A 13,976-nucleotide genomic window follows, 5' to 3' on the forward strand; every position below is an offset into this window, starting at 1 on the left:
ATTAGCCTTATCTCATGCAGCGCCATTCATTGACATGAGGCGGGAGCCGTCGATGACGCATCGGATATAAAATGATAACTCTGTATGGATAATGGTATATGATAGCATGTCGCGTCGTCAGCTACACGGCTGCTGTGGAGCGCTGCGAATAATTGGTGCGAGATAGGAATGGGGTGAGATATGAGCGGGGAGAAATCCGGAGGGATGGGATGGAAAGAATGTCCCATAAGGGCTGGAGGTTCCACTTATTAAGAATTATCGATAAAATCGACCTAATTCTATGGCAGTCTCCACCAGAGCAGCCACAGCGTCGAGTCAAGTCCGACAGCATTCCTCATGCTTTCTGATCGGTTCTCCTGATCTCACTCTCACCTCTGTTCCAGGCCGATCCTTATTCACTTCGATTCCATCTCGAAGACAACGAGGAGACGCGATCCATATGGGATCACTCGTTCCACATCACTTACGACCTGCAGATGTTGGCCTCGAAGGAATTGCGCACCTCGCTGCAGGTTGTGAATACCGACGACTCGGCATTCGATTTCCACTTCTTGTTCCATCCGTACTTCAAGGTTTGTCGGCCTCGCGGGTGGATCGCTGCTCATCATCACTGTTCCGCCGTTGGTCCCGTTTCCAGATGATAATTACCAACGAGGAAGAGTCCACATTGTGAGAGGATACTAGACTTATTGAATCGGTCCCACCGTTTTATCCCGGAATGGATATCGAGTTCATTCTTTTCGGAAAGAATCGTGTCAATCCGGTTTTTCCGCTAATGTCCTTACTTTGCATGTCTTTTCTCGAAAGCCGTCCCTCTTTTTTTCCGCAACCAGCGAGAAATCGCGTTTCGTTCCGTCTTCGAAGCCGATCTAATGAACAAATAGCGGCATACATCATCGTGGTTCGATTTATTCTCCCTCCGCAAAATGGGTTCTTTTCTCCCTCATCGGGAGTCACATTTTGATGATATTCGTGGAATCCGTTCGCGTAGTGAAGGAACCGAAGCTCATTCTCATCATAGGAGAATCCAGCTCGATATTCGTAGCTCTTCTCCAGCTTCGCTTCGCTGTGGACGTGGCTCTCACATCCTTCCTCCCTTGCGAACTTGCGAATCATCATGGGCTTCCTTTACGGCTCGAGCCGGTAGGCACTTTGATGGAAAGATAAAATTTCTGCGGAGCGTTCCTCGCAGATAATTACTAGAGGTTCGACCCTTGAATATCAACAATTTTTCAAGATAATGGGAGCGGCGTGTCTTATCACATCCTCTTCCTCGACTCCCTCCTCACACGAAGAGATCTTGTCGCCTGTATCCGAGTAGCCTCGTGTGCTGAAAGAGAATTTCCCTGTCTCGGGCTTATCATGTCAGGCTGTTCAGGTACTCCGCTTGTCCATCAACTCAGTCAGATAGATTATCCGATACTGCAAATGTTGAATCTTTTTCTCGTCTGAGTAAGACACCGGGCTGCAACGATACAGCGTAAACAATTCGGCGACGTTTTCGATAAACTCCTCGTGACTCAAATCATATTATATTCTAACAAACGCGTTGAAGAATACGTCCAACACGAGAACATTGATTCGCAATAGGAGACTATATTCCATGACTTCATCTTCCCAGGTTGACACCGAGAAGTTGACCATTAGCGGCTTCGAAGGCATGGACTACATCGACAAGGTGGGGTTACTTTCATGCATGTCGCTCGATAGAGGAATGAAACACAGAGCTCTATACTCTGAACATCAACTCTGCCATTGAGTGTCACGTCATCCCCTCCATTGATCCGATGCTATTGCTGCTTGCGGCATCTTGCTTGAGACAACAACGTTCTTCTTAGAATTCAATGAAGACAATCTCGCATCAAGTGAATGGTTTCTGCTCCGCTTGCGCCGAACCGTGCGCCGTGGAATATGTTTCACGATATTCTTTGGAATGTGTTTTTGCCTGCAGTGTTTGAGTCAGCGGCGTCAGCGGGGCGTTTCGCTCATCGCTGAAAGGAGATAGCCGATCAGTCATTCTTTGTGTCAGCCACTAGAAAAGTGAAATGTGTCAGTCCGAGGTCTTGCGGACGAGAAATCAGCATCCCAATAAGAGGAGACTCGGGGAACACCGGGAATGCATATCTCTAGCACAGAAATATGGGTTTCTGATTATCGAGCGGAATTCGATTCGGACACGAACAGACTTCATGAGGAGCGCTATAAGAACCGTAATGATAATCATGGTGATGATGAGGTAGAATATGACGACGACATTGATGTGTGCGATATTAATGATAAGGAATCCTAGAATCACTAGCTTCAGGCTGAAATGACGTGCGACAACGGTAGAAGTCGTCGGAGCTTACATTTTTGTTCCTACGATGAAATAATTACCGCAGCAAGCAACGAAATTCGACAGGTCATTAGGCCTCTGTGTGTATCCCGTGACATCGATCGAAGTGTCGGTCGGTGCTGTATTCTCCTCGTAAGGATTACCGCCGTTACGCGCATGGCCGAACCTAGACATTGACCTAATGGCAGTAATTTTTTCTTTCAGACCGACAATTTCGCCACGAAGACTGAAACCCGAAAACTCGTGTCCATCGACAAATTCACTGATTAGTGAGTACCGCCCCTTGAAGATCCCCCGACGTCTATGAGAGGCGGACGAGAACCGGCCCCAGCGAAGAGGAATCGCTTCCTCTCCCGATCTAGTCGAAAATCCGTCCTAGATCAAGAGGAGAATCCCAAAAATTGAAGAAAGTCCGCCGACGGGCTGCTCAGACCCAGAAGTTCTCAGTGTCCTTGGAGCTTTGTCTCACTCAGAAGATGCTTAATTGAACCACGTCCTGATATCGGGATGTCCCTGAAATTTCAGCGTCAAATTTGTCTCCGTGAAACGCTTTCGAAGCATTCCGAGCGAATCGGAGATATCGCAGAGAATATATAGAGATTCTGATCGGGAAAAAAGATGAGACCTCAGGAGAGCCTCGAGATGAGTTCCGCATCGTATGAGCGTTAGGAATCAAGGGTCGTCCGCTCTCCGAGGGGAATGATAGAGGAAACTTCGGCTGAAAATTGTTATTATGGAAGCAGAATAAGTGCGCTCGTTTAAGATATTTGCCGACCCTGAGTTTGACCCCAGATGACGCGCGGCCATTGACTTCTCGAAGTCGCGTCGAATGATGGCGTCGATTCAGAAGATGAGCAGTTGGTGCTATGGAGATTCTCCTCCAGCGCAGAATTACCGCAAGACAATTTGGCACACATTTCCATGAATCAATTCGCGCCAAGCGCATTCTTCCCGTCTTCCGACGTGCAAAGAAAATTGCGAATCTCAGAAAGAGCCAAAGCCCCGCGAATTTCAGAAAGAGCCAAAGCCCCAAAAAGTCAGAGAAGCTTCTGAAGTCAATTTTTTGCATATCCCGGAGTCACAGGAGATTATCAAGATAGTCGGTGTAGTAAGGCGAAAGACGGGTTTTTGGGTTTGAGTCCCGCGTCAGACTTTGTAATTGCGCGGTCAGTTCCCGTGGTCACTCGCTCCTTCCGAGTGTGGTGGCGAGCAATCGACTGCATGATCTTTATTCCCTCCACGTGAAGCTATCAGAAAGGCGAACAAAGTGTGCAACTGGGGAAAGTCAAACTTCGGAGCCTCTTCCACGCCGCAGTGGATAAATGGACCGATGGAAATAAGTTTAATCGGAGCAGCAAGCGATGTCGCCTCGGCGATATCGTGTGAGATAGCTGCGCTACAGAATATGATTACGACCCTGAACCCGTTCGCCAGGAGTCACAACAATTGGCTTTGAGCTTGAAAAAATAGTACGACGCCGACGTCGTACTATGACTACGACATTCGGCGATCTGTATCCAAATCAGTACGCTCCGCGGCTGAGTGCCCTCATCAGACCACAGATTGGAGCAGACCCTGCGAAGTAAATCGGAAAACCCATGTCAGACGGGGGCGGGATACCTGGGGTGATCACTTGCAAATTCCAGGGGAACGACAAAGCACCCCCATTAATCGGCCCTTTCCCTGTGTGGAATTTAGTTGGAGCGAAACGAGAGTCGATGAATTGGCTTCCTTTCCCTTCTAGCGTCTACTCGAGTACCCCTTCAGATCACGTTCTGGATGACGGAAAGAAAAACATTCGAATTTGGAAAAGTGACACGCTTCCCAACACGGGTAATATATGGAGTTCGAAAAAGTTACCTTTTTATGTTTTGTTCATTGTTCTATTCTTCGCCAACCGGAAAGTCTCTGTGTGAGCCCGGGAAACGTGGAATGGTGATCTTAGAAAAAGTATCCATTCCAGCAACGTCACTTCGAATGATCTTTTAGACTTATTCACAGAGAGCGAACGCCTTAATTCCAGTTGTTTGGAATCCGAAGAACATTTGGGATAGATTCGGCTTGGCTCAAGACGAAGACAAAGAATATGTCTGTGTCGAGCCTGGAAAAGTCACAGACAAAGTGAATTTAGTTCCCGGAGCAGGCTGGCGGTGCTCCATGGTTCTCAGCGCCGCCAGAGCATGAGGCTGTAAGTGTCTTTCTCGTTGCTCGATCTTTTCTCATTGGTACATCGCAGCGTGTCAGATGAAGAACGGTTGAACGTCTGAATATCCTTATTCCCCTCTCAAGATTCAGGAGTCCCGGCGGAACCGTGGATATCCGCTAGAGTAGTGTCACACGCTTTGTTCATCCCGAAAGCGTCTCGATCTCTCGAATCCCTGCTCCTGCTTCATCCTCCGATTCAAGAAGTTCCTATTTTCACATCCGTAGCACCAAAGTACCGCTGTCCCCTTCTGAGTTCAGGTACCGGATGCCAGCATCCGGGACGATTGAGGCTCCCGGTCAACGCTGCCATGCTGGAATTCCAACGTGCCGATGAGATTATGATCAAAGTCTTCCTATATTTTCCTTTGGAGGAACCTTTCCCTTCTGCATAATACCCTTGATGAATCAGTTCGAGACGTATTCATGGCTCGACTATGAGTCAATGCTTCGGTTTGCTCAATAAAATCCTGGCGCATAGAGCTCAATTTTGATCTCTCATTCTTCATCTCAATTCGAAAACTGCTTTCCCAGCTTAGTAAATTATCCGGACATTATCATCCCTGAGCCTGCAGGACCCTCTCAGCGACGGACACTGATGAGATCCTGGAATCCCGGAAAATCCCATCGGCTACGATAGCGGGCTAGGACTGGAGTTAGATATGTAGTTCGGAACAGCATCAACCCCCGAGCATTTGGGGAATTCGAACGATCGCAGCGCCGAACCGATGACCTCAACTCGATCGGAACGCACGGAGCGGCCTTCCGTCTGGATTTATTGTCGAACATCAGGAAGTTTCTCCGGAATGCCCCCGACTTCTCAGAGCACGCAATCATTGACGTATGGAATGCGAAGCTTTCGGATCTTTCGGAGCCTTCCGCCGCAACTACGGCTGCTCAATCAAGAGATTCGATCAGGGCTCGTAGGGGACGTCGATCGAAGGGACACAGGAGCTTTCCTCGTCCCAAAGTCGAATATCAAATGTCGAGGAGAGCTCATGGTTCTTGTCGAAACCTCAACGGATGGCTCGGTGCGGGGAGTCGCGCGTCTGATTATGAGACATCATAGCGACCCGAACACGTTGCAATACTCCAAACCATTTGGAGCGGATGCCGGAGAGGTCGAATGAGCGATTGGTGGAGTATACAACAGGGGATGCTCTCGAGTTGAGCCCAAGCACCAACGGAAGGTAAGGGTGGAGAAAGGAATCACGAAACGGCGGATTCCTTGCACCTTGCACTCAAATGCGAGACGCGGGTTTAGAGAAGGGAAGGTCGGCTCAACCCAGCACTCAGCACTCGGAGCCTTCGTTGGAGAAAAATACCTCAGAGACGGTATGGGAACCTTGGTTTTCGCGGGGTCTGTTTTTCGTACCCCAGTAGCGCAAGCTGAGAGTCGGGCTGCTCGACCCCGCCCATGCTGTTCCGCCGTTCTCTCCCATCGCTTATCCGAACATATCTTTCAGTCTTGCTCTGTACCGCTGCTCCGTTACGCGTTCGCAAGAGCATATTACTCGCGAGCACCCTCACGCGCAACCGCTGGCCAGGATTCATTGTATCATACATCAGGAGGCGCTCTGTGGTGAAGTGATACCGATGCGTCATGTTGTCGAAACAGTGACGAAAATCACAAACTTCATCAGAGCTCGCGGCTTGAATCACCGCGAGTTCCGAACATTCCTCGAGCAGGTCGGGGAAGGGAACGGTGAAATCCCTTACTACTCCAATGTTCGTTGGCTAAGTTGCGGACTGACTCTCAAACGTTTCTGGGATGTTTTAGACCACGTGAAAACTTTTCTGCGGCAGAAAAACAATTCATTCGATGAGCTCAGCGACGAAGATTGGCTGACGGACTTCGCTTTCTTCGTCGACTTTACATCACATCTGAATGCGCTCAACCTAAAATCACAAGGGAAGGGTCGTCTGATAAGCGAAATGTACGACTGTATTCGAGCTTTCACCGCGAAGCTGCGACTCTGGCAGGGTGCAATCAGCCGAGGGAGCTGCCCCCACCTCGCTGAAAGGGGAGATCATGGATTGTCTCGCTACGAATCCTTCGTACTCATTCTGAAGAGGTTGGAAACGGAGTTCGGAAAGCGATTCGAAGACTTCCGAATACTCGAAGACAGAATGCTCTTGTTTTCTTCTCTTTTTACCATGGATGTCGCAGCGGCGGCGGATAGCATTAAATTGGAGCTAATTGAGTTTCAGAACAATACCGATCTCCGGAACAAGTTTGCAACGGTAGAGCTCTCCCGTTTCTACCAGTCTTTGTCCCCAGTGAACTATCCGAGAATCCACGGGAATGCAATGAATATGCTGGCCGTCTTTGGGAGTACATATCTTTGTGAACAATACTTCTCACGGATGAAGAACATAAAATCTGCGACGAGGTCCCAGATGACACAGTCTCATCTAGTAGCAGCGTCGCGCATCGCCACGACCTCATTAGAATTGGAGACTTCAGAGGTGATGAAGGTCATGAGGCGTCAGACGTCCTCCACAGCCAAAGAATGACGGGAGAAATATCAATAGTTTTCTTAAGTTAAAGAGGGTTCGGTATGAAATTGCAAAAAAGCAAATAAACTGTAGGCATCTTGTTGTCCGATAGAGCCCCACAAACTGTGTTTTTTCCTCGATCGGAGGTGGAAATCCGATTTGGCCCGCGAACCGCCCCAGCATCCGAAAGTGGCCCGTCACGAATTTGAGTTTGACACCCCTGCTAGTACGTACAATACATAAGTCGCCAAGATAGGCCAACTTCCCAACCCGCCAGCCCCGCTGAACTCAGAATTCTTCCCGCTAAAAATGCGTTCATCAACGGAAACAAGTAGGGCTTGTGGCCAGCTGCTCCCTATTCCCTATCCCTATCCAGCCGAGGCTCACCGACAAATTAGCGTGCCAACCTCCGGGGAGGCGATGAGAGGGGCATGAAAGAGCGGGCGGAAGATTCCGTGAAAACAGCAGATCAGGGAACCGACAATCGGGGTACCGGTGTGGAAGGACGAGAATGACGGCTCTTCGCGGACTCCACTGCGGGAGAGAGAGTTTCTGACGGCAGGCGGCGCTGTCACCGCCACAAAGAACGACAAGAAAGTCGGGGACACGTTCTGAGCTCTGGCGGGTATGTGGTGTGAAATCTTGTGCATCCCGAACCTCGCGATCCTCACCAAGAGATCCATGACGCAGGAATTACCGGATTCGAATATTGGCACCCGGTGAGAGATTTTTCCGTATTTCCGCGTCGTAGCAGACTACTTCTGCGCGGTCGAATTGAGATGAATCAGTGATCAGTGCATCTTCGAGATCCCAAAGAAAAAGTCGATGAGACGACTGTCCCGTCTGTCACCCAAGAATAATTCCGAATATTTTGACCAATGATTCCTCCCCACGGGAGAGGCTGACGAATTCCCGCGCTGTTTACGCTTCGAGTACAGCTACCTAATGCCCGCGCGTCAGATGCAGAGCCCCGCGGATGAGTAGTGCCGCACACATCCATCTCCAGGAGGAACTCGCGTAGGCCGAGCCTTCCGGATCAGGCTTCAACCATTCCGACGCCATATTTGGATCTGTCATGGTATCTCTCGCTGGAATCACAGCAGCGGAACCTGCGTGGCCGCCCGTGCATCCTTTCCAATGCCGTCTTATGCCAAGGCCCCGCCTCTTGATCCTCGATTGAGGACCCTAATTATTCCCCAACAAGAATCATCGATCGGCCTCGGGGATCGATCCCTGGACCTCTCCGACGATGCTTGCGTCTCATTGACTGCGTCCGGCGCGCGCAGATCAGTCGAACAGCTAGCGGGTCGAACTGAACGGAGCACGGATTCCTTCGCTATAGTATCGGATTTCGGTGGTGCCGATCAGTTTCACGATGCTATGCGACTTCCTAGGCTCTGTTCTCCGCAAGGGCATATAATCCGCGATGGTCTCACAAATACATGTCGACCCAATGATTTGGAGACGCGAGGCGCATTCATAGACGATTGAGCCGGATCGTTTCGATGTGACGCTCATTTCTTGCTCTTTCTGCAGGTCACTCAGCTCGATGGGTCTATTCTAGAGAATTCGTCTGCGCTTCTGAGTCAAGATGTGCCTCGGGCTCCCCCAGAACCACCCGAGATAGGGTACTTGAATGAAAGTGGGATCTACCGGCCGGAGCTAAAGAATCACCCGAACAGGAAGATGAGTTCAACAATCGACGTCATCGTTCAATACGAAGAGAACCCTGACCTCGATCGGTTCGCGCGGCTCACGTCGTGCAGACTCGGAGATTTCGCGGACGTATTTCACAAGCTGCTCCGGGAAGTTGGTCCTTGCGGTACTCTGAAATACTTGGAATATCAGCTCGGCTTCCTAGATCAGCGTCGACTCAACTATCCGGCCGTGAGGGATGATCACAATGAGGAGCATGGACTCTTGCTGGCGATGGAATCAGCGAGAGCTAGTTTACTGGAATCGATCGACGCAGTGAAAGAAAACAAAATTGTGAATCCATACGCGGTCCTTAAGGAACGCAGTGATCGTGGAGCCGTGGACGTTCTGGAAATATCGGTGCCTTTGAAGACGGAACGCTTGTTAGATGTCCTTCTAGCCTGCAACAGAGGATTAGCAGAGCTTCGTTGCGTCATTTTCGCCCAGGAAAACAGCTCAGTCATTTCTATGAGTATGCTCTTGGCGACTTTATCACAGGAGCTGCCTGAGCGCTTTGGTTTCATTCGCGTAGGTTTTCTGGCGGATACACCGGGTGGAACGAGCGAATCCGAAGCCGGTCGAGGACAGGAACCGAACGATCGTAGCTACAGGAACGGGTTGTCCACCCTCCGAGATTTCCGGTACTGCCAGGCACATAGGATTCGATCAGTAGAGTCGCCGGTTGGGATCTAAACTTGGAAGTATTTTTTTGGATCCAGGCTGGGAGTCCTGAATATCTTGGTCGCTGCATGTGGTGCCGAGGAAGGTATCGATATGGGTGGGTGCAACCTCATCATACAGACGGACGGAATCTCGAAGCCTGAAACCTACATCCGGTTTCGCGAATCTGTGAGACTGGATCGTGCTCTGTATGTGCTCATGACGTCACAAGAGAACTTTGAAATGGTGAGTGGTCGCGGAAGCTCTGTCAGAATCACCATAAAAAGGAGGGCTGCATTGTCCCGGATGAGCTGAGTTCTCTGAGCGAATGTCTGTATCTGGGACGGCGCATGATCATCCTTCTCTCTCTGAGTACTCCCGATTGTCCTCGCTCTTTCCGCGTCGTTTCCCGTCGGCGAAGGACCAAAGCGATGACGCTCCATTTCTGCGAGGAAAACTCATGATTCCGTTCGATGCATCCCCGTCCCATTCTGACTCCTCTGATTCCAGCAGGTGGATGCACTGCAGGTTAAGAGGATCGGGAATATGGAGTCGCCGATCCCGGCGGAACCAGCAACTCAAGAGTTCGGAGCAGATCGAGGTCGCAGCTCGGCATCCCAGACTTCCGCGAAGTCGTCCGCGGAGGTCGGCGGGACGCAACAGAGACTGGACGATCAGGTAGCGGCTGCTCTCGAGGTTCGCGATCGTGTGTTCGGATTCGACGAGAGGAACAAACAGTCAGGCCCCGCAAGGAAGAAGTGCACTCCCTCAGGCCGCGAAGTGCCCGAAAACTTGGCGATGCTATTCGACGGTCAGCCAATAACACAGAATTCCAGCATCAGGTGCAAACGAGCAGTGTCCCATCAATTGAAGGATACCTGTCACCCGGAGTTCCCAGCGAGAGCTACTATCTACGTCTTCAGAACTTGTCTCGAAATTCCCCTGGAGGACGAGCATTCACATCATAGGACTTTCAAACCGGAGGAGGAGGAACTCTGTTTCGGGCTCCTCACCTTTTCTCCCGACTGTCCATCAAACGTTCCTGGGTTCCCCGTCTTCAGTCGCAACGGTCGCGAGTCCGTTGCTATCGAAACATTACGCGGCGTGGTCGAGACGCAAGAGCTCTGGAGGAGGCTGACCAAGTTCCACAGCTATATTTTCAAGAAAGTCTGCCGCCTCTCGCATCTCGAATACGATCCAGCTGTCGCACCTGTGATCGTTCCCGTCCGCAATGGGAGGGTCGATGTCGCCTTGCTCCGGAGATTGGATCTCGCGCAGAAGAAGCCCTTCACTCTCGAATCTGTGGTGAGCCGGGTGACCGCCGGTACCGAAATGAGCTTCTTCGTCCGGGAAATCTATCGCAGCGGAGGGAAAACGAAACTCTGCCTGGAGAAGATCCCGAGAAGCGCCGGCGGTTCTCGGAACGAGTTCACCGTTAAAACCAAATTCAAAGAATTCTCAAGCACAGAGGCCAGGCTTGCTTTCGCTCCGCGCCTGGAACATTGCGAGGTTGAATTCTTATCAGCCCCTCAATGGAGCAAAGCTTTGACGATCCCCATTTGCATTCATCGATTGGATCGACTACTGGTCGCCGAGAATTTCAGACGAGCCCTCGTGCGGGCGGGAGTCGGCTACGAAGTCGATCATTGGCCGCCATTGGTCGAGGACAGACCTCCGAATCAGGAAGTATCGAAGCCCGAGATCAAATTCACAGAACTCAAGTTCATGAAGGAAATGAAGAACTCGCCCGGGCCCTCGCCGACGGACATCCTCACAGCCCTCACTGCATCTTCCGCCCAAGATATCGTGGATTCAGAGCGTTATGAAGTTCTGGGGGACTCGTTCTTGAAAATGGTCGTTTCTCTGCATCTACTCACCAACAGAGACTTGAGAGATGAGGGTACGCTGACTGCGGAACGATGTCGTTTCGTCTCCAACATGTTCCTACTGTCGATAGCCGTACCCAGGGGAATTCACGAGGCTGTCGAGAGCCGGAAGTTCTCTGTCAAAGATTCATTTCGACCTCCTGGGACGATCCTGACCGCCGCCGTAAATGAGAAGCTTCATCAGCAGCGATACAGGAGTAAGATATGCGCAGATTCGGTCGAGGCTCTGATCGGAGTTTACTTGAACAGATCCGGGCCCATAGGCGCTCTCGACTTTCTCAAATATTTGGGTCTCGAGTTAGGTGATGGGCTCAGTAGGACTTTTTTCTCTCGCTTCGATCTCTCGTATGATCCAGATGAGGGCAAAGACCCGGACGTCACCCGGGCCGATCTCGATTTCCACTCCACTCATTTGGAGCGAGTGCAGGAAATTATCGCTTATAGGTTCGGAAACCCGCTCTATCTCCTTGAGGCAATCACCCATCAATCGTACCAGAACAATAGAACAACTCAAACCTATGCGAGGCTAGAGTTCCTGGGGGATGCTATCATTGACTTCTTGGTATCTTCTTTCATTTTCACCAACAACCCACATCTGAGTCCTGGACAAATGACCATGGTACGGTCGGCCCTCGTGAGCAACGATCAGCTCGGCCAGATCATGATGCGGACCAAGCTCGTGGAATACTTGCTCCATGACTCGCCTTCTCTCAACGAATACATGATTGAGAAAGACGAGAGTCACGCGAAAGAGCTCTGTCCGGACTCGCCGATGACGCAAGACGATCTAGGAGCCGCCGGACTCCTTGTCATTCCTAAAACGTTCGGAGATCTTATGGAAAGTATTATCGGTGCCATTTTTATAGATTCTGGTCTCGATTTCGCTGTTACGTGGGACGTTTTCCGGCGACTCATCTCAGATCCACTCCTAATCGATACTTTGAGGCAGCCTCCACAAAATCTGATCTCGACTCTCCAAGGAAAGTTTCCGGAGCGATGCCGATTCGAGAAGCCTGTCATTCGAGGAGACAATCTGGTAGAAGTGACTCTTCATGTCGATTGCCAGAGTTTCGGCGTTATTTCGACGAATCAAAAAAAGGCTAAACTCATATTGGCCAGTATGGCTCTGAAAGCCTTCTGCGAGGATGGTGGCATCGCTGAGTGCAGTTCCAACGGGAGTCTCCCTAGATTCTCCTCCTGATACCCATGCAGCGGGTAGACTTATGTCTATAAATTCTGAGAGAATCTTTTGAACTTTTAATAAAATCGAGACGCAGAATTCTGTACCTCCCGATTCAGCGAGAGCCTCTATCCGATATTCGAAATAAATCACGGATGAAGCAGATCATCACGGGAGATAGAATGTAGTATTCTGGCGGCGGGGTATAGCATGTTATCATCAGTTATAAGCGGGGTATGAGCTGCCATGTCTGAACTGACACGCGGATCGCCATCAGGTACGGCTGCCATCTTTTAATCGAGCCCCAGCGTTTGATTCCTAGAGTTCGCTTGGAACCGATTGGACTGTCCGACACATACCCCGTACAGGACGATGCGGAGAAATTTCGCCCGTGCATCGACAAACCAGGAACTTGTTCGATTAATGATTTCGAAGTTTTCTGCATGCTAAATGAAAAATTCCATATACAATTGCGCCGGCACATTCTGTGTATACGCCACCTGAATAGATATCATAACAGCGAGATCCATCATCTGACCCTTCTCAACATTCACAAAGCACAGGGAACATCCGAGAATTTGATCCGCGTTGATTAAATGCTGGTTTCGCGAACTGTCTGGTCCTGATCCGTCGCGAGGAAACGATATGTCTGTTGCCCGTCCAACTAGGTGAATTTGATATGAGCACTGACAGGCAAGGAATCCGTATCGCTCCACCGATCTACACCGTCGTCATCCTGATGGGCAAGGAGCTGTCCAGACGATCAATAACGACTCATGACGAGGGGACAATTGTCGAGCTGCGAGGAAAATACAGTCGCATGGCGGAACCACTCAACGTAACTCGCGAAGGTTTCGCGTCGACCAGCTCTGAGGTTATGAGAGCGAAGCGAATGCGGCGCCGATTCGGAGGCAGGACCCGAACTCTCAAGCAGCAGCTATGGGCGAGCAATGTCGGTATCAGGGGGGAATCTTCAGCATATGGCGAAATCCGTCGAGTCGAACGCGAATATTTTGTCGACTTCCATCGTCGGTATCCGATCCGGATTCGTGCAGCACTTCGGATAGTCATCCCGCAGCTCCAACTTGAGCTTCTCAGCAAGGAAGCCTCCCCGAGATGAGACGAAAATTGACACAGATATTTCCGCCTGAGCTCTGTTCCTGACAAGTATGTCTTCCAGCAGCAGATACGCAACTTCCGAATAGTCCGCGTATAGCGGTCCGATGAAAGCTCCTCCGTCCCTTTTGCTGCTTGCTATGCGCACGAAGCCCACGATCGAACCTTCCATGGAACAAACCACAGTAGAGCCGTCGTCATCGTCGATTAGAGTTGTGCCTATCGGGCGCTCGAAGCCATGGAGTCGCGCATCGTATTCGATCAGCCTCCGTACGAGCTCGGGTTTATTAGAATCGACAACCTCGAATCTGAAAGCAGATTTTATGTTATCGCTTGGCAGCGTGGCAGCCCTGCCACCGTAGACGTACGCCGTTCCATTGTCCACAATTTCGAAACCGAGTTT

The 13,976-nt window shown here is 50.5% G+C and overlaps 4 protein-coding genes across 4 annotated transcripts in view; all 4 read left to right on the forward strand.

The window, feature by feature from the left end:
* LOC108865255 (TOX high mobility group box family member 4-B) overlaps positions 1 to 1,590 on the forward strand; it is a 58,500-nt gene extending 56,910 nt beyond the window's left edge. Inside the window, exons 3-4 of the mRNA XM_018642110.1 lie at positions 384 to 572; positions 1,480 to 1,590. Coding sequence (XP_018497626.1) covers positions 384 to 572; positions 1,480 to 1,590 — 300 coding nt within the window. The remainder of the gene's footprint in view (positions 1 to 383; positions 573 to 1,479) is intronic.
* Positions 1,591 to 1,656: 66 nt separating this feature from the next.
* Positions 1,657 to 5,020, forward strand: LOC100900050 (putative glucose-6-phosphate 1-epimerase). Its single transcript, XM_018642141.1, has 5 exons — positions 1,657 to 1,678; positions 2,540 to 2,604; positions 4,080 to 4,168; positions 4,359 to 4,523; positions 4,625 to 5,020. Exons 1-4 carry the CDS (start codon positions 1,661 to 1,663, stop codon positions 4,517 to 4,519), a joined length of 333 nt encoding a protein of 110 aa, XP_018497657.1. The 5' UTR covers positions 1,657 to 1,660; the 3' UTR covers positions 4,520 to 4,523; positions 4,625 to 5,020.
* A 627-nt stretch (positions 5,021 to 5,647) lies between these two features.
* On the forward strand, positions 5,648 to 7,054 carry LOC100900192 (general transcription factor II-I repeat domain-containing protein 2A-like). The gene is made up of 2 exons (XM_003739508.2): positions 5,648 to 5,727; positions 6,004 to 7,054. The coding sequence occupies exons 1-2, from the start codon at positions 5,648 to 5,650 to the stop codon at positions 7,052 to 7,054; spliced, it is 1,131 nt and encodes a 376-aa protein (XP_003739556.2).
* Positions 7,055 to 9,505: 2,451 nt separating this feature from the next.
* On the forward strand, positions 9,506 to 12,478 carry LOC108865256 (uncharacterized). The gene is made up of 2 exons (XM_018642111.1): positions 9,506 to 9,637; positions 9,905 to 12,478. Exons 1-2 carry the CDS (start codon positions 9,506 to 9,508, stop codon positions 12,476 to 12,478), a joined length of 2,706 nt encoding a protein of 901 aa, XP_018497627.1.
* The last annotated feature ends 1,498 nt before the right edge of the window (positions 12,479 to 13,976 follow it).

The sequence above is a fragment of the Galendromus occidentalis genome, unplaced genomic scaffold (genome assembly GCF_000255335.2).
Source record: "Galendromus occidentalis unplaced genomic scaffold, Mocc_1.1 scf7180000076543, whole genome shotgun sequence".
In the NCBI taxonomy this organism is placed as follows: Eukaryota; Metazoa; Arthropoda; class Arachnida; order Mesostigmata; family Phytoseiidae; genus Galendromus; species Galendromus occidentalis.